At 39.0% G+C, this 26,670-nt stretch overlaps 1 protein-coding gene across 16 annotated transcripts; it reads left to right on the top strand.

The window, feature by feature from the left end:
- The first annotated feature begins 258 nt into the window (after positions 1 to 258).
- Positions 259 to 26,462, top strand: Tweek (transmembrane protein KIAA1109 homolog tweek). Of its 16 annotated transcripts, none has more exons than XM_076807102.1 (51): positions 259 to 419; positions 1,033 to 1,346; positions 1,431 to 1,574; positions 1,888 to 2,207; positions 2,278 to 4,553; positions 4,620 to 4,906; positions 4,998 to 5,301; positions 5,371 to 5,562; positions 6,151 to 6,523; positions 6,596 to 7,093; positions 7,162 to 7,420; positions 7,503 to 7,850; positions 7,927 to 8,003; positions 8,068 to 8,404; positions 8,485 to 8,663; positions 8,743 to 8,968; positions 9,043 to 9,431; positions 9,513 to 9,674; positions 9,751 to 9,876; positions 10,955 to 11,093; positions 11,749 to 11,991; positions 12,470 to 12,726; positions 12,813 to 12,842; positions 12,965 to 13,268; positions 13,355 to 13,753; positions 13,836 to 14,345; positions 14,425 to 14,840; positions 14,916 to 15,357; positions 15,444 to 15,691; positions 15,780 to 16,474; positions 16,555 to 16,715; positions 16,795 to 17,003; positions 17,207 to 17,436; positions 17,515 to 17,733; positions 17,858 to 17,929; positions 17,987 to 18,142; positions 18,227 to 18,406; positions 18,488 to 18,689; positions 18,758 to 19,143; positions 19,210 to 19,619; positions 19,697 to 20,026; positions 20,102 to 20,413; positions 20,501 to 20,693; positions 20,772 to 20,998; positions 21,080 to 21,361; positions 21,436 to 21,624; positions 21,716 to 21,922; positions 22,088 to 22,111; positions 22,896 to 23,020; positions 23,110 to 23,306; positions 23,384 to 26,462. In XM_076807102.1, the coding sequence occupies exons 2-51, from the start codon at positions 1,094 to 1,096 to the stop codon at positions 23,601 to 23,603; spliced, it is 14,964 nt and encodes a 4,987-aa protein (XP_076663217.1). In that variant the 5' UTR covers positions 259 to 419; positions 1,033 to 1,093; the 3' UTR covers positions 23,604 to 26,462. The 16 variants fall into 16 exon arrangements, with proteins under 16 accessions (XP_076663217.1, XP_076663209.1, XP_076663210.1 ...); XM_076807094.1 differs by having other exon boundaries at positions 5,371 to 5,700; positions 7,503 to 7,838; XM_076807095.1 differs by having other exon boundaries at positions 5,371 to 5,700; positions 16,795 to 16,991.
- Positions 26,463 to 26,670: the final 208 nt, after the last annotated feature.

Here is a 26,670-nt window from a genome sequence, read left to right as displayed (position 1 = left end):
ATAAACTTGTGAATTATATATGCTGTATGTAATATTAATAACCATGGAATAATAATACTTTCATCAGTATTTTACTAGCGTCCGTTTAGGAAGTTACGCATCGCAGAATATTATTTTTATATATTTGTATCTATTTTACTGAATTAACAGCGTCAAGAATGTTAAAATAATCGGAAAAAATAGTTCATGACATTTTCTCTAGCTCATAAAAATATGTATACTGAATCTTGTAAACAATACAGGATAGTGTATCATTATTGGCTGTAGTCGATGGTAGTCATCTATGGAGTGGTTATGTGCGGTACTGTCCGTCGATGACAGTTCTGTGACAGCTATTAAAACTGTTGTACTGATAAACATAAAACCATGAGTGACACAACAAAAATTGAATATAATTCTTACATAAGTACCGAATAAAGGTAATGTAGTCAAACAAATTCATTTGACTTGCCATACATTTATGAGGTATTTTTTAAAAAATATAAGTTTCTTCGTGCCATACAGTACAGATATTTTGCTATCGTTGATAAGTAAACCAGCATTCGCGTAATATAAAGTGTCAATAAATCTATGACTAAGTGTAACTTCAGTTTTTTTTTTCAATGTTGATGACAATAGATATTCTCCGTACCTTGGCAACAGCTATCTAAGAAATTTGTATCTTTCCACTCGAGGATAAATAACGTTTCTTCATTTAGTAACAATGATGATATTGAGAAATTCATTAGATGTACTTTCGCGTTTAATACAGCTAATTAATAACTGACGAAGTATATATAGTTTTTAATTGCCCTCGGTTGATTAGGTTATGTTTACAAACTTTTCGTTTTGTGATTCTCTCAATAAGAATGTAATAATTTTTGGACATTAATGATAGAATGTGTTTACTTTTATGAAGGCAATGAAATGATAAATTTTAACGAATCACAGATGGTAAATGTGTTCCTATGTAAATAGAATATTTTAGGCACGTTAGGTAAAGTTGAATGCATTTTTATCATCTCCATAAATATTTTTTATTTATGATTTTAGCGTTTGGTGACAAAATGACTAATAGTTCTTGATTCCGTAATTAAAAAAACACAATATCATCATGGAGGAGAATGAACTGTATAATGCTACAGTTCCATCTTTCTCTGGAATTAAACCAGCCTTTTGGAACTACTCCGATCATGTCATCCTCGATGACCTCAAGATGGATAGTAGCTTTATATATTTACTTTGCTCATTAGTATCTGCTATCTCTTGGATTATTTATATAGCTTATTATAATAGCAGAGTAATTGGTTACATATTAACGAAATTATTAAATCGATTTGTTATTAGAGATGGATATGTTAAAGTAGGTGAGTGCTCAAAAGCTGTACATTTGTTTTATAAGTTCTGATAATCTACGAATTAATCTAACACATGCTTTTACATACTTTTAGGATCGTTTACTCTAAGTGCACTGAGTGGGAAAATAATGTTTAGAGATATAGTTTATATCACAACAGACTATAGTATCAGAGTTCAGGATGGGTGGCTTATATTTAGGTGGTGGAGAAGTTATGTTCCCAAAGATGTATCCGAAGGTATTCTATAGAACGAACATAATTAAGTATTATGTATTACGCCATGATTAGGGAATTCAATCCTGGGATCCCGGCTGTTTTTTGGATTCTAAAACTCCCGGGATTTGATAAATCAAGTTATAACTTATCCCAAGAATTTTTAAAAACGTAAATTACTTTATGAACAACTGAAAAATATAAAAATGGAATTGAAAAAACAGCCGGGATCCCAGGAATACGATCCCGGGATTGAATTCCCTAGCCATGATACTCGCGTTCTCTTCTTCAGAACGACGTCGAATAAATTTCTAATGAAAAGGATATTGGTTTGTAGATCTTTCACATTCCGACACTAGACTTTCGGTCATGCTAAATGGCTTTGAATTACATGTTTACAATCGCTGTCAACTGTACGCACAATTAGAAAAAGCATTTGGCCTTACACCGCAAATGTTCTCTGACGTAGAAGATCATAATGTTAATAGCGACGATCGTGATCCGGAGTCGTTCGCTAATACCGCTCACGAGACTCGTCAGCAAATAAACGCAATGGATGTTTCGCGGCATGTTGATAATATTAGGAAAAAAGAAGCTCATGTTATAGCACGGACTTGGAGAGATTTAATACCTGTTATTAAATTAGACATCAGCACGGTTGGTTTATAACTTATTCATTGATAAGCGATAGTGAGGAATGTACATTTGAAACGTTTTACTATTTTAGGGAAGATTGGTGTTTGGTAATCGGCTAGTACCCACGACTCTGTCGATAACTGTAGAAGAAGCGCATTTTGTATATTCTACAAAGCCAGCTGCGTCCCGATACGATCATTTCATGCATTTCACAAAATGTAAAGCGGAGAATTTCAAAGTTATTTTAGCATCTAGCCCAAAGTACACAGGAATGGTGGACGATCCGCCTAGGTACATGGGGGAAGGATTTGTTGTGTTGAGCTCAAACAATATGGAAGTTTATTATTATATGGATGAGCCTGGATTTGTTCCTGAACATCCAGAAATGATACAATTAGTTAACGGAGATATGGTAGAAGCTATGCCACCAATTTGGGGTATCGATATTAAATGTGGAAAGGGTACTGACTTTAGTTACGGACCCTGGGCAGATAGACACAGAGAACACTTATTTAAATTCTTCTTTCCTAATGATTATCAACCACTGAAAGTTACGAAAACCCCTGTTACGGGAGAAAAGAGACAGGTTCAATCGTTTGATATTAGATTGTCAACATTGAACGAGGCAACAATTGATATACTCTTCAGTAAAAACAAGGAAACGAATGCTGTTCACATTAATGTAGGACCTGGATCGTATCTGGAAATTACCATGCCATGGATAGTTTTGCAAGATGGATATACTACAAAGATAACGGGTCAACTATTACATTTAGAAGCAACCACAAGTTTGCAGTACCGAAGCTTAGTTGAAAGTGAAACATTGGAGTTTGGCGTTAAATGTCATTATCCGATAAGATGGAACGACCATCAGGAGTGGATGTTAAATTTAACTGGATGCAAAGCCACTGCTAATTTAGTTTACTCGCACAAAGAATTTTTTCAAGATATAATTAATGATTGGGCCAGCAAAGCCAGACCCGATATTTTACATTTTGTACCTTATACTTGGAAATTTAATTTATTACTGAAGGAATTTGAGTTGATCACGTTATGCAATGAATACAATTGGATCGATTGTTCGTCACAGAATCAAGAAAATACGCACATTGCTTTTTGTGGGGAATTCTTTGAGCTGTCATTTGATCTTCCATTTGTGGATTATTTGCCTGTCACGATACCGTTACGCTTCTGGATTCAAGGTGAAAGCGTTGATCTTTCCTTTTACTTACCCGAAGTCAATACAAATCGTACAATTCTATTAGCTTTGAATAAAAACGCAAAAATTATGACACGTGACGGATCGCATATATATTTATCAGAGCTAAGTAAAAATAAGAAATGGAGAAACGTTTGCCAGAAAGGAGCAGGCTGGGTTGACTGTTGGTCGGTACCAATCGTGGCATTAAGTATTAATTATACATATCATCCATGTCCACCTCTAGGACCTACCCCGCAAGCAAATATAACAACTCCGGAGAAAGAAGAAATCCTATTGTCCCCAATGAGAATTCCCCGATGTAGAAAATCACCCGGTCTTCAGTGGACAAGAGCCGGAAGTCAAAAATTTGATCCGCAATCTATAGCTCCCGACAAAGTTAGCTTAGATCTTGAAATAGGTCCGTCTATATTGATTTTGTACGGGTCGCTATTGAAAAGTTTTATACATTTGAAAGAAAATTTATTCGGTGATTATCAAGCTTTCACTGATATGCAGCAGAGCCGAACGAATCCCACATCCATAAGCACAGAAAGAAGTAAAGACAGAGACGTGCAAAATAGTAGCATCGAATCTGTAGAAGATGAAGAAGCTAAATCAAAATCATTTGATCCAAGAAATTATCGACCATTGGAAGTAACGGTTGGGATCACCATGCACGATATTCAGGCTCATTTAGTGAAAAATTGTGGCGAGAATGACCCTCCTTGCCCAGTTATACTTCTTGAACGTTTCGGCTTTGAAATGAAGAAACGATACAAGGAAACAGAACTACAGTTACTTCTCTCGCCTGCGATCGCATTAGTCACTGATAACGTGATCCGATCCGGTAAGGAACGCCATTTAAATCAAGGACATTTAATGTTAAGCGCACTGCAAGTTAGAGGACATGCGATGTTCAGTAACGAAGGAAGAAGTTTAGACCAAGAGACTTTGGAATACGCGTGGTTAATTGAAGTACAACTGGGTAAACTAACTGGAAAGATGAGCTCCCCTCAATTACATCATCTTATCACATCTCTAGAAACATTTTTATTGATGGTAAAAAATAATGAAAATAGTTTACGTCCTCCTGATCTACCGCATCATTGCCATCATGGTATTCCTCCTTTACAATGTCCTGATAGCGACATTGATAAACACTACAGGTATATTATAAATTTAAAGCTGACGAATTTCTTTAAATTAATAACATGTTTGTTATATTCTCACAGATGTCCCAGCTCTGAAGATATCAAATATAGGATGACAAGAGTGGCGATAGATGCACTCGATTTATATTTCCAAGAAGTAGGCACCACCGTACACCTCTGGATATCTCCGATTCGTGTTTCGACCTGTAATCTTCATGGCCAGCAAGTGAAATCTGGCGTAACTGGCGTCTTACCTCGGATATTAATACGACAGTTTGTATCAGCGGCTGATCACTTTGCGAATACAAGTAACACTAACACCACCGGTAGTGGCAGGTCGCATAATAATGCAAGCAGTCGTATGTCAGGTACCACCAAGAAGTACACAATTGATGGCGCAAGGATTTCAAAGGCACCCTGAAATTATGCTACTTTATTGATTTTGTAATTTCATTTTAGGCGACGGATCTGATATCTGGTTAGAAGTAGGATCTGTAGCGTTAGGCCCTGTGATTTTAGAAGCTGCGATTTCACTGCCGACCCCGGCACACAATTTACACTTGGTGCAAAATAAGTATTTGAAATTACACGACGAAGCCTCGAAGCGTTTATGGTTCTTGTGGCCTCAAGAAAGTGGTGTGAAACCAACAAAGTGTGGCTGTATAGGCGGATGCGCATTTTTTGGAAATAATCGAAATGGACCAAGATTTTTTAAACCAAGTTATTACGACTTTCAAGATGGCATTAACATCGCTGCGTACAGGTATGTTGTGTATAGGCCATATATAATTTTCTAAATTATTATATACAATATGTAACTTCTTTATTTTAGGATTAATGAGTCTGGGAAAGAAAAGGGATTTGGGCAATCCATTTTACACGATGGTCAACTAGTATTTCATACGTCGCCTTATAACTTGCAAGACGTGTCCCTGCAAGACACGTATCACCCAGTTACAGGAGTAAAGTCTACCGCCACGCAGGATGGACCGCAAACATCGAAAAAGGGTGTCGAACGACCAAGGTCTGTGGCAGATCATAATAGAGATTCCGGTATCGAAGACAATAGTAGTACAAAATTTATTGCTGCATCAGCAAGTCCATTCGCATGCAGTGGGGAACGGAAACTGCTGGGCAGAAGATTTTCTTATACATCAATGCGGTAATCTCAGGAATAGCTTTGAAACGGCTTAATGATTAAACTTGTTTTGTTGGATACAGCATGATTGCATAAATACGCTGACATTTATAATACGCTCATAACAATTTAGAATTCAAGCTACGAACGTTTAAAAGAACATTAACTGTAATAATGGAAACGTAAAATCTGCATATCATTTACGCTGCCACTCGTCAATGTGATTTTTTAATATATCCTAAGTTTCCGTGGGTTCTGCCTCCACGAAAGTTTTCTGCTTGCAAGCTTTACATCTCTTTCTAACATAAAACATAGTTGTTGGCTTTCAAACATTTATTTCTAGTACATTATGCCTAATGAACCGAAGCGCAATAGCAATCTTAGTGAAGTTATAGGAGCAATCAATTACCGCGCAGAATAACTAGACGTAATTTCACATTTGTTGTCATAGGTGATCTTAACTTTCTGTTACAGCGGAAGCAGCGTAAAAGACGTCCCGTACTCTCGATTAGTTGACGCAAGTCCTGTTGCACAGTTACCACAGAAGCTGGATTCCGATTCGAAATTGCACGCAGAACGCAGTAAATCTATTTTAAGTGTTCCTGAACTTGATACTGTACCCAAGAGCAGCGTGTCAGACTCTAAGTTGGCGGTAGATTATTTTAATGCATCAGATACCGAACCATTTGAATCAAATAGTCCACAATCTTTACCGATAGTGTCTACGGAAACCACTTCATTCGATGCAATGCAAACAAGTGTAAGGACTGTTGATGGCATTCACATTTCTGATTCTCGCCATTCGTTGTATATAAAATCAGAATCCGATGAGAAGTTAAAGCAAGAGGTAGGGTCGATATAAGATTAAGTCCTTTGCCAGCTGTATTGCGGTATATTTCGCATCTTCGATTATTTGCAGGTTCAACGAACGATATCCATGTCTTCAGAAAATCATTCGGAAGCCTTTTACTCTGCAGACGAAGACACGAGTCATGGCTTGAGCGGGAGTCGTACATCAAGCTTGCGACAGTCCATTGTTGGATCTGGTTCCGTATTAACTCGCAATGACAGTATGAAAAAGAAGTTCTCATCGGACTTGTCTATTGTAGAAAGTTCAGCGAATGTAAACGTTCCCGCGTCCGAGAAAGCGCATACTTTGGAAAGAACGAAGCCACAGGCTATGAGCACGAAACGAAGTCCTAGAGTAAATCGTAACGCTGGTTTCCAAAACGATGCTGATCCGAACGGAAATGGATTGCGAGACTCGTCTGATAGCCATTCTGTTTCATCCACGAGTTTCATATCCGCTGTATCTTCGCAAGAAGATGTTACCCTTGTGAATTTGCATATGCAAGTGAACAAACCAATTGTTGATTCCCCCCTATTGATGTCAAGCTATGTCAGCCATTTAACTCAGGTAACATCAAATACGTATATGCTGAATTTGCTGTTTCAATGAATACAACATAAATAATTGATCCTCAGATGCGTTGTTCAAATTGGAGTCAATCATCGATATCAGCTGGAGGTGGCGCATTTACTACGCCACTCTTCCAACGTACAGAGGATGGCAGACTAGTCTACGTTGGGGGCAGATACGTACCAAAATTCGAAACTGTTACCGAGGGATTCACATCACTGAAAATGATTACACGATCGGATGGATCACCTGTAGCTAGCTCGTCTAACAAAACACCCACGCATCCATATCTTTGGGACAGTGCAACTTTAACTCAAATGGAAGGTAAAATATGTGACGATGATCCTGGTATTAACTTCAATTATATCGTTACGGTAGAAAGTACAAATTGCGCTGTGACGTATAGGAGAGGAAGATCATACGACCCACAACGAGGAAGAATTATTAGCAGTACAGCATGAAAGTGGATCGCGTACAACAGTTATTGTGAAATTTAAAGGAGATGTAGATATTATGTTAAGTCCTATGGTGCTAGAATCTTTACAACGTTTCATCGACGCTATCATACCAACATTAGCTACTTTACACCCGTTAACGATCCTAAACCATCTGCATCATGAATGCATTGGGAAAGTCGAAGACGCTAACATTTTGAAACAGGATCAAAGTTTGTCCTATTGGAGTCAAGTGCAGACTAGCTCAAAACGATCCACTGCTGAAAGAAATATTAAGAACGGACAAGGTGACGACAAACGTTAGTTTGAAGAAGACACGTAACCCCATGTATATAACGTACATGCATCCTCTTAACATTTCTTTTCTTATGGCAGGTAAAATTGCTCTACAAACAAACGTGTACGAAGAAAGTATTATGACGCAAGTGCAAGGCAGTATTATTTTACCAAAGGTAACGTATAACGCGTAATAAGTAATTTTCATTTGTTTAATGTAACGTGACTCTTCATTTTTAGATGAACATAACTTTACTACAAGCCTCCGTCGTTGAAGAAATTATATCATTTTCCGCTCTCGAGAACATTCGCGATTTGACGTGCGTGTCACTGTTTGCTATTTGCTTCGATGATGTGACAGCGAGGTTTTATATCGGGAAACAAGCCCGGGAAGTAGTTCAAACATTTCATAAACCAGCTGTGTTACCGAATCAGAAGAAAGTTAACAAAATCAGCAAGGCATTTTTACCTGGCCATCAAACAGCCGCCGTGGTTGCGGACATTGGAAGTGGAGAGACAGTATACATAGAGACTTCAGAGAAACAGCAGGAAGAAATCATAGTTACGTTAAATATAGGTAAGTGTACACAATCCTGTGTCGATATAACGATATTTAAATACCAGGACGGGAACTGATTTAAACAATTGGTCCAATAGGCAAAGCACATTCACAATTACGGAGACTTAGAAACGAATCTTCGATATTGAAAGATGCAGTTATAACAGCTATCCCTGGCCATTACTCAAGAGTGTTATTTACGTGTACCAGAATAACTTCCCCACTGAAATGTGTTGACTATTATTTGTATCAATTTACGGATGAAAAGGAAAAGATTGTACGTCATCTATTCTACTTAATATATGTATCGAATGTTACGAATTATTCTAAGTTTATTAAGAACATACTCGTCGCAGAAACAAACTGGCCCTCCTCAAGCAACAGAGGAATTTACTTTAGGAAGTGGAGAAGACAAATTGGGTTTCATAATGTTTGAGTGCGGCTTGGAAGGCATTAAACTGAAAGTAGTAAAGAGATCTCAGTTTGAAAAGGGGGAGAACGGCAACGATGGTAAAAAGGTTGATGCTGAGATATTTTATACGGATAGCGTAAAGAGCCAGGAAGAGTTAAACAATACAGCTGGTACGTAATACTCGTAATTCGATGATCGACGATCATTTGCGTATTATTTGCTCATTTTATTCATCATATCACAGCTTCTACTACAGCTGCAACTGAGCCAGAAACAGCATCAACGAATGTACCTAACGGGGCACAAATAAACACCAGCGCTACATGTGCCAGTCTCGCTTCAAAAGCAGCGAATGGGAATACCGTTTCTTGTGTTATAGAATTAAAAACTGTGTGGTTTAATTTTGCAGCACCACCGCGCACCCCAATAACACGAAAAATTGATTATACCCGATTAGATTGGAATTTACTGAGCACAGCATCGCCGGCCATAAATGCCTGGATGAATCCCAGCAACAAGTTTGCGATGCGAATCGTGCACATGTTTAGAACCATGTATAGAAGATCCACTGCTATCGTCGCCTGTCTTATGGCAGAAGCATTGGACGTGCAAACAATTCACATGCCCACCAAGGTATTTGATGTCTCCATTTTTATGTGTAAAAAAAATTGAAAAATTAGATGAATTTTTAATATTGTCATCGTGTACTCTCAGAGTCGTTATGGGAGATTAACTCCGTTAGCGAAAACACTACAAGAAGATCCGTCGTGTCAGTTATGTACGATCCTGCAAAACTATGTTCTATTAAATGACCTACCAAATATTGAGGCCAACTTGAAAGAGTCTGATTTACCATTGTTATCGACGCTTCGCCAGGTAAATTGTGTTTTGTAAGCATTTGGTACTGTGAATAAGAATTTTCAATTTTTAAATGATATTATTATAATATTAGGGTGTCATAGTCTTGAGTAGACAATGGAAGAATGTTCTCTACACCCCGTTATTGTTGGAACATAATTATAAAACGAAACATGTTAAACCATTGAACGTCACGTTTGCTGTTTCGGATCCAGACGAGGTATCACTATATTCCGCTTCCTACGCGAATTTACAGTATCCATAATAAAATTTTAGTTAGAAATATTTGGAACGAAGTTCTACTTAATTTAACGCGAAATAATGATTACTAAATTTTATACTACTTCGACACTTATTACTTTCTTCCTGAAGCAATCATTAACATCATACCTGTTTCTCTAATACTTCATATTTCGTATTTTGGAGTACCATCTTACTGTTCTTGGCTGTAAATCAGGCGTGCTCAGTCGGGAGCACGTCTGCTGTAAATAGTTAAAAGAAACATTTGATCATAATTTCATGCTGTGTAACAATGTAACTTTGACATTCAGAAGGAAGTTTTTTATTTCATTCAGAAGTTCATAATGCATCCTATGGGGAATGTAATCCGGTAGACAATTTTTTTTTCAGCAAATAAGCAAGAAAGTGCAGACGGATGATTACAGTATAAAATGGAGTAAGGATTTTAAAAGTATACGCACAAAAATACTCTTAACACAATAGCTTCAGACATCTTTTGCGTATATGAAAGTTTATAAAACTTCTAATTTATTTTCACAATAATAAATGCACAAGCTTCATCATGTTGTAACTAAACATTAACTCCATTCTAACATAAATTAATGCGCTAGTGGTATTATGTATATGTGTCTTTGTTAACAAGGACAATTATATGTTGCGCTTACACAAGATAATATTATGAAATCGAATGTATTTAAACTACTTCGTATGTGACACAAAGCTTTAATGAATTTATACTTGACACTCATGTAAATTATGACTGGTGGAGGTTTTCTAATGCTTATGCAGTATTTCTCATCATTGAAAGTGTTATATTATGTGCACAAATTTTTTTATAATCTTACGACTTCCTGTGAAATTCAAAACTTCTGAGAGCAGAATCTTTTGAAAACTATTCTCACGTACATTTCAATTATATTCTCGTATTTCATTGAAAATTTAAAATGAAACTTTGATGTTTACTTTGCTTGATATTGACTATGATTAAATACATTTCTGTGTCTTTCGTCGTGAAAGATATCGAATAAATATTTTCGATTTGGCTTATTCATGCACAGGAAAATTTGCTGACAGACGGTGAGGGTAGCGCAGGAGAAGTTGATGATCAGGAAGTCACAGATGAATGTGCTATGTTAATTCATACGGACCACATGCACAAGCATACACATGTCAAGAATGGACAAGACAAAACTACAGGTATAAGTTCAACTAAACGAAAGTATTAATCTTTTAACCCGTAAATCTAACAGAGTGAAACAATACCGTATCTCTGTACCCTTGGATTATCCAGTATCTTATAAAACTTTGACTTAACACACTCGCAGCTTTCTAGCATCTGCTTTAAATTGTAACTTCGATACCCGCTTAGTGTCTTACTTTTCATTTTCATACAAAGGCACATCGTAGCATGTGCCTTCAGGACTGACGATTGTAAAGTATCTACGCATTAGCACTAATACTCTATTAAAGATCCGTGTTGATTTGCTTCTACTAGTATCCTCTAATTCTGTCTATTGATTATCTGTAATAGTAAGATCTTGGCTTTATATGTAGAGTTTCATGAATTGAGAAACTTTAAGTAACGCATAATATGCGCAAAAAGAAACTTAACGAGTTTGCGAAAGTTATGAAAGAATCTTATGGTCGACTCTGCATATAAGTGTCTATTTTACTTGAACTTTAACTACATTTTTAGAGTACTATCCGTAGAAGCTAAACTAACAACTGCACTTTGTAAATAACATTATAACGCTAAATCCCATACAAACTTTAACACGCTTTTCCCATACACTGTGACAATATAATATTGGGCTTTTTGAACGAAAAACATGGCTTGATATGGAATGACCAGGTATGTGTGGTGATGGTTTGACGGTTCCTGTAAGTTCTCCTCGGGGGAAAGATACGACTCCCCTAACAACACCGGTTCCAGGCCCGGATTCATTAACTTCCCCCTCTCCGCCAGTAGTTCATCCAAAGAAAGGAAAATCACTACAACCCACGCAAGTGCCTGCTAGTACACGAGCAAGTATTGTTTTTCCATTGCTTGCAAGTGGTGGGTTATTCAATCAAACTCGGGAACCAAACAACATCAGTAAGTGCAAAGTACTTAAACCACATAGATCAAGTATTCGCAGTCTATACATTGGCGTAGCATAACGCAATCGGAATTTTTTTCGCTAAGTCCAATCAAATAAGAAGAAGTAATGCGGAAGAAATAGAGGCTGTTATAAATTGTAAACAATTGAATTTAGATCTTCCACTGTGCAGACTGTTCTGAATATACTGACTATATAGCGTCATTAGTTTCCCCTGTAGTTTGTACCGCTTTGCATTTCAATGACAGCACTACATGTCTCTGTACGTGTTGGTTCTTTGTTTCTTCATCTGTTACCCGCTAATTATTTCATCATAGCATTCACTATATAGTTAGGTCTCATGTTTGCTTCCCTTTATATACAGTCTTACATTTATATTCCGCTAACACTGTTTTGTGCCTTAATTTTTCAACTAATGTTTTAATCTTTTAATGAAATAAAACTCGTATAAGTACAAATGGAATTTTGCATTAGGTTACGGTACATTGCGAGAAGAAAAACCTCCCCAAATCCACATCTCTCATTCTCATCAACTCGGCTCGAACCCAAGTATCTATTCTGGAGGTGGGCATGGTAGTCAGCATAGTACTGGGAGTTTGGATCAGATCACTTCTCCAACGAGTCATCAGTCCAATAAGCCGTTAAATACAGGTGAAGATTTGTACAGTTGGATGGCCAAGCAACAGGAATTCATAAAGGACAATGATAAAGGCAATTTGAAAGGAAATTGGGTAAGCAATGTTTCCAGTTTTAAATAATGATCGAATAAGTATAGCAAACTTTATGGTTGCCAATTCTATTGTTCCTCTCATCTTAGGTCTTTCGAGCAGAACCAAAATCTTTAAAGGTATTTCAAATTCGTTGTAGAATCCGGTGGCTACTTTGTACAATTATCATATTAGAGATTGTTCGTTAACATACATTTCGGTGAATGCACATTTGGGTGTAACGAAGTTATATTATTTTCAGGACTCCAAGATTAACACAATGACTACAGATGACACAGAAGACTCTGATGTTCACAGTGGCACTCTTCTCTATCCAATGAAAGATTCACTCCGGCTATTAGACGCACATTTAATTTTTGAGCCACTACTGTCTTCGTTATCCGTAATGCCACAACAAATGCTATCTGCCATCGGTTCTGGAAACGTGAACAATGTCTCTTCGCTAGATTCGTTGGGGTCAAACCTGTCTTTGGTAGGGAGTATGGAGACCATGCGTATTGATATAGTTGTCAGTGAATTTGGAAAGATAACAGATAAAAAGAAAGGTATAATGTTAAGTGTTTAATAAAATATTTAAGGAACAGTATCGTCCGATACACTGGCGTGACATAAATTTTACTACACGCTTTAGGTAACAAATACCAAATGAAAAAGGGGCCCAACTCAAAATTTCACTTGGACATACCGCCAGAAACTCCGGCGTTTTTATGCGAGAAAATTGGTATTGATATAGATGTTAAGAAAATGGCCGATATGACGGTAGATGATATGATTCAAAAACAAACTGTTCTGTACATATCTCGGGGCCAATTGAAGAAGCACACAAGTACAGTTGTGAATTTTAGTTTAAACATACGATACATTAGCCAACAAGTAAATATGCCTCTTCTCAGATTATTACATCAGATTAGTAATATGTATCAGAATGTTAAGGAAACGCAAATGGAGCTAAAAGAACAGCAACCGGAGAGCAAACGAAACAATACCTTGATTGTTAATGACACAGTGGCGAAAAATGGATCGTCGTCAAGTAAATATAGACATCCTATCATTTCAGTAAAATATTAGTTTTCCGTTAAATATTTTAATGTATACGAACTTTGATTTAACAGCGTCTGATTTACAAGAGCAGCTTCTGATAGATGGTAAAAAGGTGGATGCTCCTTTGCTTCGCAGCAGTTACGAACCCAATTTATCAAAAGTCATATCACCTGGCACGAGTATTCGATCTCGACCGCAGAGTTTTGCTCAAAAATTACGAAGCACAGGGAAGAGCGTGAAAGGCTACATTAATCTGAGCGAGGGTGTAATAACTCCTAACTTTGGAGCAAGTCCTAGCGGATCCGGCTTGGATAAATTCTGCACACTTCCTGATAAGTGCAAAGATAGTCCACATTTGACACCGCGATGCTGGAAAACTATCTATTACCTGTTGGATCTGTACGCGACACGACCGGAGACGAAAACCATTACGCACCGATTTTCTATACCAGCCGATGCCTCCGAACACTACAAAGCTGGCCGAAAGTATGAATTATTAAACGAAACGAAAGATGCAGATATTGAGAAGGGATTGAACGCCGAGAATAGTTCAACACCTGTGCCGCTTCCACGAGAACTAAGTTAGTACCGACGCGATGCCTCCGGAAATACAAATTTTAAAAGTTGCCTTCACTCTATTTTAATAACTCTGTATTATAGGCATTGTTACTGGAGAACGAACAAGATTAATTATCTTTGGTGTTGCTCGGATACATAGGACTAGATTGTTAGCTACTCTCAGTGGGTTGAAACTGGAGGCAGAGATCACAAGTCTACATGCAAGTTTAACGTGTCGTAAAAAGTCAAGACCCGCGAGTTTAGAATGTAGTTTGACTGGGCAAATCGGTAGAACCATGATCGTTCTGTTAGAAGGTGTAGCGCCCAGCCAACAAACGGTTGTAAAAGTAACGGTGGGGAAATCGCAGGCTTTGTATTCCAGCATTAGCAGACGGCAAAAGGATAAGAACAGCGGTTTGCTGACTGTCGGCGCTGTGAATATAGATATTCCCCAGCATCCAGTAGCTCTACATGGCATGATGACTAGAGGCAGCAAACAATTATCGTCAACCTTACAAGTAAATTGAAAATTTCTTCATATTTATTCGGGCTAATTAAATTAGCCGTGGCTTTAAATAACGATTTCTGTTTAGGAACTGAGAGTAACAAGAACGTCCTCAAGAATGTCCAGAGGTCAACAGCAGGACGATGTGGACGCAGGTGTACCTGGGAGCCCACATCATTATGCACCAGCTCCATCGGTTGATTTAGAGAAGCCACAAGTTGTAGCTAGTCTGTTAGAACCTATCGTTATGCAGTTTCACATAATACTCCAGAGTTTAAGCATAACGGCAGCACTGCTACCATCCTTGCAAGCACAGTACAAAATGGATCAGGTGACCAGTTCCGGTATTACTGGTAGCAAAGCTAAATTTACGATAGATCTGCCTCATCATACACTGAGTTTCACGACAAAGCTTCAAGTGACTGAAGCGAATTTACCTTCTGAAGCTAGCATTGAGCTTCCCAAAGTGCATGTGTCCGCGGAGTATATTCAAGATGGTAGCAGTAATATGAACGACAGTAAATTGGCTGGTTAGTAACGTTAGAGCGTTTTTCATAAAATAATGAAGAAAATAGATATTCCTTTTTATAATTTAAATGTTGCTCGCGACTTGCAGATGGTGTTGTGCTGAGGCAAGGCAGCTATCTCAGTGCTACAGCTGATATTGGCGCCTTCGAACATTCTTTGACCACGGATCTCCTTAATCATTTAGTATTCGTTCAGAAAGTGTTCATGAAGGAAGTGAATGAAGTCGTACAGAAGGTGTACGGCGGGGAAAAACCTGTTCCTTTATGGTTAGAGGATGAAGAACCAAATAATTCAACCGTGAAAAGGATATTATTTTCATTAATCATTCGTATCGAGGTATGGTGTTTGCTATAAGTATTCGTTAAGTTGTATGGCTTTAGATATTGAACCCTTTCCTTAAATATTTTTTCTCCCGTACACGTAGCGCATACAATTAACAGCAACAACTCCAACCAATTCGGCAGTGCGATTAGAAACAGGGGCCGTTGAACTTCAGTTATCTAATAGAGTGCAGAATGTTTTTGGCGCTACTCAACCAAATCCGTATATGAAACTGTTCGGGAAGGCTCAAGTTGACATTAATTTAAGTTTGGGCCAATTGCTGAAGAATGTTCTGTTCGACGAGGCGGATCCAGAATTTCAGCAGTTCGCCTTCTTTAATACCAGGGTTGAATTACGGAACGCCTTCCAGGAGGAGATGGCGCAGGGCGAAGACAAAGAAGTAGTCCTGATTACTTTAAAACGTCCGTTAATATATGTTCAACCGATGGCTATCGACAAAGCTATACTTGTCTGGCTGAATTATAAGAATGCGTACGAATATTGGAACGAGAAAAGAGCTAATTTGAATAAAGAAGTTTTAACGGCTACGCAGCAAGTGTTTGAAAAGGTTCCGTTTGGCCAGATAACGAGTCAGCTGAGTGCCCCTCACCTGGGAACATTATTTTTGCAACTCACTGTAGATGACATGGGCATCTGTTTGCCACTTAATCCTTTGCCGCCCACTTGGGGTATGAACAGAGGATTGTACGATGGGGAATCAAGGGGTGCTGTGGTAATTACCTTGGAGAACACAAGCATATCTGCGTGTAGTAGTGGGAGCTTAGTTAGTAAAGGAAGGTACGATACTATTATTAAAGCTGCTGCATTCTCGGCAAGACTTGCAGACAAATTAACGATATTTTCATAACATTGTACAGATTTATGGGTTTATGCTTGAGATTTGCTGAAGATTTTGAAACTTCATTGGATGATTGGAAACCAGATACAACAGATAGCAGTATAATGAATTTGTGCATGGTATCTGAAGGCACTTACGAAGTGTGCAGCAGGACAATCGCACAAAAACCAGACAAGTCTGGTAATGGAAGCATAATTGAAGTTCGATAATTCTTTGCAGTGTATAAATAATATTCTAAATATATCCTACTTGTTTCCAGATAATGCTAAGTGGATATTAAACGTACAGTGGCAAATGGAAGGTGTGGATATTCATTTAGATGTCAGCGTGGGGCAGCAATTATCAGCACTTGGACACACGTTAACGATGTTAACTGGTTCCGAGGAAGATGATATTCACGTGCCTGCAGAGTACGATAGCGATGACGCGGATCAGCCGGATAATAGTACTAGCCAGGTTAAGAAAAAAGTATGGTTTAATTATATTTATTTTATCCTATGATATCTTTCTGGTCCGTTGGTTGGGTAATGTATTTGAAATTGGATGTTAGTTTTCAAGATAATTTTATAAAAGCGAAGCCTCTTTCCTCTTTCAGTGTCCACAGTTTTCTTTAGTTACTTAATCACCGGTAATATATAATATATCGTTTGCTAATTTCATTACGTTTACAGGAGAGTATATTAATGAAGAAGTCCAAGAATTGGACAGACAGTCTACCAGCGTTTGTTTTCGACCCTACTCTCGACGCGAAGAAAAGATCGAAACTGATTGAAAAAGAAATGAATGAGCAAGCAAAGATTATCAACGATCTACGATCGTTAGGTGCTTCTCATGGAACCATAGAACAAGAAATGAAGCGTTTGCACGAATTAGAAGCTATGGTATTTAAAGATTTTAGAAGGTATATTTATATACAGCAGATTTGAATAATATACACCGAAATGAAAGCCCGTTATTAATGTTTATACAAATTGTGCAGAGACATGATTCAGAAGTTGAGAAGACAGTCGGTTAAAGCATCGGGAATAAAGGGTAAACTAGGACTTGGTGGTAAACCAAATACGTATCGATCGCGTTCCTTTATCGTACCATCGCCGACGCTGGAGAATCAGCTTGAAAGCCCTGAAGACATGAATATGGAAGTCAATTCGGCAAATTCTGCTAGTTATGAAAGCAGCCCTAGAAGTGGTCCAAGCCGGTATGATAGATTCCCACTATTATAGCAAACATAACCCTCTCTTCCTTTAAGTATCCTAATTTTTATTCAATGTTATATCTATCCTCTGTCATAATAACTTTTAATAGCGAGTATAAATTTATAGATCTGCTTCCCTTCGCGTGAGAGGACTTGGCGGGCCCCGAGTCACTTTCAGCGACACGCATACAATGGCTAGGTAGGTCTCTTACATAATTTTAATATTTCTTTGATCAGAGATGGATCTATCATGTAGGCAATCGTCATTACCAAGTGCTGGGTCAGAGCTAAGTTTACCAGAAGGAGAGCTGGAATGGCCTGAAAGTATCGAAATCGAAGGAGAACGGGTTGAATTGAGAAAGAAGAGTAGAGATGTCAGTTGCACGTCGAGTTACGACAGCATGGAAGGAAAGTGCGTGTAAGAGTATAATATCAGATGAATTGTTATCGAATTAGTCTAAACTAATTGCTGCTACTGTGTTTCTGTCATTCTTAGCGCCCCATTGCTTGATTCGTTTGGGAAAGAGCAATCCTCGTCGACTTCATCGCCATATATAACACCTCAGAAAACTCAGGAGCCTAATATAGACTTTGAACTTGATGTGAAAGTCCTAATTAATAGGGGCAAGTGTGTACTTCATACAAAGGATCTAGGAAAAGAAGATGAAATAAAAATGTAAATTTATACTCCGTGGTAAATCCTGCTGTTGCACGTGTTTTATGTAGCTGGCATAACCATTACCTCCTTTTTTTACAGTCTGAGTAGAATGAAGAAAGAACGGTCGTGCTCGGGGGGCACATTCGAGTTTCAACCGAGTAGTCCCAGCAGCAGTCGAAAGCATTTAAGTAGCAAGGAGAAATCGTCCACCGCGAGTACGTCTCGATTACGATATTTGCAACACGCAAACGTACCTTTAGTGGACTTAACAATTTTTCATATACCTGGCTTAGATGTGAAGGTAGAATTCAGTTCGTTATTCTAGCAACGTTAACGTCATCACGCTACTTTCATAACAACGTTTTTCAGGTACACTATGAATCCAAAACACTTCCCGATGAATCTATGTCTCCCCGTGTATCATCCGACAATAGCCTGCTTAATCCGTCGTCGGTGACCGCGCTTAAAAAGTGCAGCACCAAGAAGGCCAGTTTATTTGCTTGGATGACGCTTCAGAGCATACCGGAAGAAACCATAATAAGTCCGCACATTCTTGAATTTCTGGAGCAGACATTAGAGCCGATACCAAGCAAAGCCCACTTCCATAGCCACGCACAAACGAACGTGGTGTTCCCAACAGAAAACACTGAGAGCACGTCTTGGGCTGCTACCGCAGCGAGTAGCAGCAATTACGTTTACGCGAGCTTTCCTGTTGACGTAATAGTATATTTTCATATGCAGCCATCTACGTTCAGGTAAATCTCAGCAACAATTTCATTCGTGCATATAGGAATTCTTATCATTGTTCTCCGTTATTCTAGGTTTTCCTGCTTACCAGTTTCTCGAGTAGAATGTATGCTTCAATTGCCGTCCCTCGACCTAGTATTTTCGTCCAAACGAGCAGAAGAAGAGCTCATAGAATTTCGAGAGTACAAATCACCGGGCACGCAGTCTACAGGGAAAGAAGCAAGTACAGCGATCGGTGGATTGTCTGTCACCGGATGTCTTGCTGACTTCTCGGTTTATATCTTCCATCCGTACGGCGGCGGGAAGAAAACAGGATTGAAGGAAGCGCAGTGGTCGCCTTTGTCGGACAGCGAGAGAAAAGACTCGTTAAGCATCAACGTGGAGTTCGTGAAATTTCACATGTCACGAAGTCGCAAACTAAATTTCCAAAGTGAGCAGTCGAAGAAGATGTCGGACACTAGTCGTGCAGTTATACGATTTTCTAGTAAGTACAGTTGAAGCCCGTTAGGATATTGAAGAATCTTATCTTGAATAATAAAATATCTTCGTACACTCTGCTAGCAATCTGTGATATCGGATCCGCCTCGTTTAAATACGACATGCGGAGATTAGGTGAAATCCTGGCCTTCCCAAAAGCATGGTACAGGCGCAGCATAGTGCGTCGTTTGTTCCTGGGAGATTTAAGCTCAGGTACCGCCTATTCGGAGGGCGATGGCAGTCCATCTCTAAACCAAGACGAAGCAGTCATGGGTAGTTCTCTGTTAAAACATTATGACCGACACGGTACTGACCCACTGTCGAAAAGTGCCCCGGAAAGAAGCCCGACATTGAACAGAGACAAATTGAGATTGAGTTTAGAAAGTGACATACCCAGGCATGCGCGACTGAAAGGTAAACCATAAGATGTGATCGCCTTCGACAGTTTTTGTAATAACATCTAAAGCATCTTGTTCCTCTTAATATTAGATATTGGCAGAGGATGGAGCTTTACCTCTGATAAACAAACGTCCTCGGAAATTAAATTAAGGGAATCCGCGTGGGAAACATTAGTATTGTTCGCCATAAATTTCACTCGCTTGAATGTGCACATGAACATGGGCAACGTGATGGGCAATGTTACGTGGATGACGAAGGATTTTAGATCCGATGGAAGGCTATCTATAGGCAGCACTGGGCATAAAAATTTGTACATAGGCGTTGGATTGGGAGGTTCTAGCTTGGATGCGAAGGGTGGTATTGTTGGTGGCACTATCGAGTTGAGCAAAATTGATACGTACAGTAAGTTGCCGACAGTAACCTTTTTGTAACAAGATAAATGTCTCAGCTGTGCTACATTGGCTGCACTACTCATGTAAATGTTTGTAGTACACATTCGGGAAGAACCTGGGATAGAACCCGATCACACTGTGGGCTTAAAGTTATTTGCATTGGAATTGCGATTGGATTATATGGGAACTAGCGTGTTAATGTCTAGAGTGTCCTCGCTGGACGTGACACTGAGAGACGAATGGAAAATTAGTCGAAGTAGTAGTGGAGATGTTTTCATGCCAACAAGAAGGTTTGATTCGTACAATGCTTTCACCTTGTACATCTTCATTAGGCGTATTTCTAATAATTCGATTGAATATTAATGTAGGCCAGCGATAATCTTCATGCATGGCGATTTGGGATGGGATCAGTTGCAAGTTATGATAAGTAAATCGACAACAGCAGATTTGTTGAAAATGTACTACAAACTGGACGAATTCTTCAGTCAACAGTTCAAAAGCAGTAAACGAGTGTTTAGTTCTTTGCAACCGAAGCATCAAAGAGTGAGCAATAGCAGTCTCAGAAAGAGGCAACAGAGGAAGAGAACTGGTGAAGGTAAATGCTACTATACACGTTTTAATTATAAACTGCAAATAAATTAAATGAAATGTACATTTTTAAAATCATTTACTGCAGGCCCATGTTACGTAAATCAGAGCACAATTACGGATGCTCGCCATCACAGGCATTGGCAAGGAGTACTGGCTCAAGTGGCAGGCCTTCAGTTGGGAAGTTTAAGATTCTCTCTACCGTCATCGGGGACTGTACTTGGTGGAACAATGGAGCTTCACGGCTGCAACATCAGTTTAGCATGTTTCCATGGGATTAACTTTAAGAGTAAAAGTTGGGCGCTATTTTCATTGAAAGAGCCGTGCATCAGCTTTGCTACAGAAGCTCAAGAGATCCCAAGCATTGAAAGTAAGAAAGTTCACTGTTTATTCACCGAGATTTCAGTCTTATTCAGAATTATGTAACAACTTCACGTTTTACAGCACCAAATACGTGCGACGTGCATGTCGTGCAGACTTTGACTATTAGTTTAGGTCAGCAACAAGAACAACATGCGAGGCATCACTCAATGGCTACTGTTTGCAGGCTGAGTCGTAGCGTACTATTTCCACCGCAGTTTAAGTCGCTACAAGAATGGTTCCATTATGCATTTGCTAGTAGCGAAATCGATGGTACGTGGCGTAATGTCTTTTTTACAATTAATATTTTCGAACAACCTTTCCGCAAATGATTGCCCCATAATTGTTGTTTGCATATGTACAGCAGTAGATAGGTTTCCAAGCGTTGAAAGGGAGCGAACAGACAGTACATCTGACGGTGGCAATGTGACTCGTGGTAGAAGTACGTCGACAACATCTGGAAAATTGCAAGAACATTCCCATGGAAGGGAAGTTATATTTGCCCTTCCGTCGTTGCAATTACATTTAAAAACCGAACACCTTCAGACCGCCAAAACTCCAGATGTCACTGGTCAGTAACAGTCTTTATATTATTGAATTTTAATCAGTACACAAAGGAATTGAAGAACACGCAGAAAAGTGCGCGTTTTTCAAGTACACGTTCGTGTTATAATATAAAAGTGTAAAGTACAGTAATCAATACAACTACTTATAACATTTCTTCCTATATTTCTAGGAGCTCCTAAGCATATTGTATATAGTAAGTACAGTGTGAAAATTGATTTATTTTAATTCAATCAATTAATCGACTCGTAGAATACTCCAGGTTTTCGAATGCTTTATAACATGCATAGTGTAAGTTTTCTCATCCCCTAGTGCAGGCCTGTCCAAGCATTTGCTCGCACGAGCAGCCGCCAGTTGCTCTTCGCTCTTGAAGGCACCGAGTCGGGCCACTCGCGCTCCCAAGAGCGAAAGGTACTCATGGTGGGGCACCACCGTCGCTCTTGCCTTCGCTCTCAACCCGCGGCTGCTCTTCGAAGGCAAGAGCAGAAGTTGGACAGGTCTGCTCTAGTGTGTCGAAAGATACTTTGCATGAAGCGTCCAGTAACTGTTCAAATAGGTACTAACAATTATTGACTATATCACGTATTTATAAGTAATTGTATTCATTATTTGCGCATGATTTGCATACAATAAGATAATTAATGCATTATTAATGATCAAAGTCAATGCAACGAAATTAAGGGAAAAATGGAGTAGGGTGTGAATGTTCTATATTAGAAATATCACAAAGGACATATAAAATGTTAAGTGACAATTTCATAGATATATTCCTGCCCCTCATGTTCGTATTATTTATGCACAATAGTAGTTACTTTGTGAAGCATCATTTAACAAATGTGCTACTTTTTGACCATACAGTAATTCTATACTGCCCTAAACTCGTATTTGCAAATGCGTCCGTTGCAGACCTCTGCTGCAGTGACTAGTAGTATGTAAAATATTACGTAGACCACGTTGTATAAAAGTTGTTTGTTTAACAGGTGAGAAACCCTTAGTCGAATGTAGCTTCATAACAGAGTTCGAGGACCATATCTTTGTTACGGTAGACGCAGAGGCCTTTTTCTTCCTGCACGACTTGATTACCTCGTATGTGAAGGAGAGAGTGGTAAGTGGATTTGTTTCGTGTCCTTGGAGGAACTAAATGTTACGAAGAACTGTATTTTAAATTGTATTCTTATTTAATATGCGATGTAGAATATGGGTGCTCGAGCACATAGTCCAGATCCCCACGAGAGGAGAAGCGGAGCTACGACCACTGCCAGTACCTCCGCCGCAACAACGACTATCAGTGAAGACGAGAAGAGACGCAAACAATTCGATCCAGCAGAAATGTTTATAAAAGATTGGCGATCGTACACGTGTAAAACGTGGCAGCTAGAACCGACCGTAAGGTAAGAAGAAGAATTTTCACGCGACCGTTCTACCCAGCAAATACCGTTTCGATTAATCTGCACCGTTCGTGTTGAAGATTGCTTTCATGGGCTGGCAAGAGCATCGAGCCCTATGGCATAGATTACATCCTGCAGAAACTAGGATTCGCCCATGCCCGTACAACGATACCAAAGTGGATTCAGCGAGGTTTCATGGATCCTCTGGACAAGCTGTTGGCCATCCTTATGTTGCGAATGGTCACCGCCGTTCGCGAAGAACCGGAAGATCAGAAGGAGCATAATAAACGAGAAAAGTAACCGTTGCCACGTGAAAGCAACCACCAAAGTTATCACACGCTTACGTTGACGAAGCAAAGCTGAATCAAAGGTGAAATCGTACAATAATCGTCCAGTATAGCGTAGTCCTTTCGATAGGTTGATAAGCAAGAATAATAATATACGATATTTCACTTCTTCTCTGTGTCATGCAAGATGAACGTTAGCTAACACGAATTTGCCAACGACGGATATACCGGGACAATTATCGACGAACCCGTAATAGCGAGACGGATATTTTGAACGCGTACGGGGCACGTTTTAGGGGACATTTGTAAGAATTGTAATTAGCAAAGTGCAACCTGTTATCAAGCAATTGTACATTAAAGTATAGATAAAGGTTTATAATCATCGATATTCCGTTCGAACATGTTAGGTATATTGCACAGAACGCCAAGGGCACATCAACGATACGTTAGAATGTATACATATTATAGCGTTCGACGACGCTTTGTTATATTTTCATAAGGTAAAACACCGAGGAATTTTAGTTGGGGAGCGAGAGATTCGTCTCGTGAACGTTCGCCACCGTGATCGAGATACTACCGTGATCTGCACGCGACTCGTGCACGATTATTTAGTTAATTAACGAAAACCGCGTGTCGAGTAACGAGTTTTCAGCTTTAGAATTTTATAAGTTACGTTTGTGTACGTATTATGTACAGTTCATAGCGTTTTAAGATGTTACGCGCCTAGGTAACGACCCGAAAATAATCGTACATGTTGAAATACGGAGTACATGGAAGCCGAGAGAAGCTTCTAGCTTGAAAACTACCGCAGCTTTCTTAGCGCGCACTGTATTGTCTTCATACGAACTGCTCACGGGATTACGTTTACATTATTAAGAATATCTTTTCGTAGTCGTCTCTCTTTTTTTTTACCGAATTTAAGCGACATGGATTAATTGAAACTGAAAGTTAATCAGCAACCGGCCGCGACACTTTTGCTCACCTTTACAATTAATTTGCGCGAACCGTACGACGCGCTTGATTCTACAATGTAAATCGTTCTTCTTTTGTGCATATTAAATTAATATCGTAACGTAATGTAATATATTTTTGTGAATACATCGCGCGATTCAGAACATGAAGCTACATACACGTCGTTTCAGAACTGCAGATACAAACTTAACTAGTGAACAGAACCCCTAACGAGAAACAAAAGGTTTTTAATAGATCGATACCCATATACCAATCGTTTTTTTTTTTCAGATATTTAACGTTTTAGTCGGGCATTAAATCGTTTTTGTACAATTACATTCACATTCCTCAGCTCTTCCTTAATTCCTGTGTTCGTTTAAACTGTAAACCAACTCCTCGCGCGTACCGAAACGCGAAAATCGTAAAACTTCCGCAGAATATCCCAAGTACCGTTTTACAGACATTTTTGTTTCCTTCTGTGAGTTCTAGCACTCGGTGAAGTTTTTACTCCCGGTTTTGAAACATCCTGTATGTGTTACTGCGAAAGTTGTAACGACACCGTGCACTTTTAAGTCGACTAGCTAACAGGAAAGAAACACTGATACGTATAGACGTAAGTTGTTACTTGTAGGACACATAGCTTCGATGTACACACATATTGTATTTTAAACGAAATGTAAAGATTGATTAAACGCAACGTGGAGTCGGTGCAAGGAACCGAAATTCGTGTATCGTCGCTCAAGCGTCTTTATTCAGCCAAGAGGCTGGCGTTAATGGCGCGCTAAGGCGGACCCACCGATGTAATCGCAAGAGTACTGTTTCTTCGGTTCAGTCTTCCTGCAGTATTACTTAATTTTTAAGCGCGTGCCGCAACAAATTGGCCGTTTCCGACAAATATCGGTTGATCAGTCCCTCTTTTTTCGTGCGTGGAACAAAGGGGAAGAAACGAGCACCGAGCTAGTGTCCATCCTGTATATCATTGCGTTCCGCACAGATTGCATGTAGCGAATCCGGGCTTCTTGTCGTTCGTAATCGCTGATGTTGCGATATTGTGTATTTACAACAATAGTGTGAATTATTAATTCGAATTTTATAACGTCAGACGCACGTATACGTATATTATCTACGCGTCGCGATAGAACTTTGCGCGCAAGTTCTGGTAACAGCCCCTGGTTGGACAATTCAATGGACTTGGACGAATTAAAGAGTAAAAGTTTGAGCGCTGCTGCTGTGGATAATAATCGGAATCCTGTGAAATATTTCGCACGACATTCGGGGAGTGAATTGAACTTTTAAATTCTGACCAAATAAACAAATTAAACTATTAACTTTTACCCCTTGATTTGTTCAATCCATATGTATAATAGAATAGTAAAATTCTTATCGGAATCTTTACATTACGCGCATCTCTATTAAAAGAAAAACAAAAGACAAGACTTGGTGGATCCAGCCAGTACAAGGGTAGCTAATTTCACATTGTAACTGTAGGCATTATTTGCGAGCGTGTCGTGTATTTATATACGGGAACTTTTTATTTATTTCTCTACTCGAATGACGATACATCGGTCCGAGTACAGAATAGTAGGGAAGTGCTCGGCGATCGACATCGGAGTTCTAAAGCAATCGGATCAACAGTTAATCGTTCAGTGGATCTCGAAACGTTTCCGCTAATTAGCCGATTTATCGGCACACGTAGCAAGTATACCTATGTGTACGTGCACAGGCACGCGTCTCTGAATTAGAAGATATAGTAATGTGCCTGAGACACACTTTTACATATTCTCCTGCAAGCATTTACGGTATAATAGGCTTCATTCGTTTCGACGTACATTTCTTTTTACTGAATTATCAACTGTTGTTCTATTTTCTATGTACATTTGTTATCGATATTTCGACGAACAAATAAAGACTTTTAAGGCAACCGCGGTTCCTTCATTTCATCCGACTTAGAATACGACGCGACTAAGGGTAACTTAATTAATCAAAGGATTGGCATCCACCATATTCAGAAGGTGCGGCATTTCTGGGACCAAAGTCCAATTGCACGAAACTGATGACTACGAAGTCGTGGGGCTTGATAGAGACGTCCTAAGCATCCGTTCCAGCTGTTATCAACATCTGAATCTAGA

Source organism: Andrena cerasifolii, chromosome 2 (genome assembly GCF_050908995.1).
Source record: "Andrena cerasifolii isolate SP2316 chromosome 2, iyAndCera1_principal, whole genome shotgun sequence".
Lineage (NCBI taxonomy): Eukaryota > Metazoa > Arthropoda > Insecta > Hymenoptera > Andrenidae > Andrena > Andrena cerasifolii.
This window is presented reverse-complemented; position numbering and strand designations above follow the sequence as displayed.

Coding starts and splice junctions, on each gene's coding strand:
- Tweek (XM_076807090.1), top strand. CDS start 1,094: ATGGAGGAGAATGAACTGTATAATGCTACAGTTCCATCTTTCTCTGGA. Junction 7,851..7,926: donor CGGACAAGGTGACGACAAAC/GTTAGTTTGAAG, acceptor TTCTTATGGCAG/GTAAAATTGCTCTACAAACA. Junction 8,664..8,742: donor CGGATGAAAAGGAAAAGATT/GTACGTCATCTA, acceptor TACTCGTCGCAG/AAACAAACTGGCCCTCCTCA.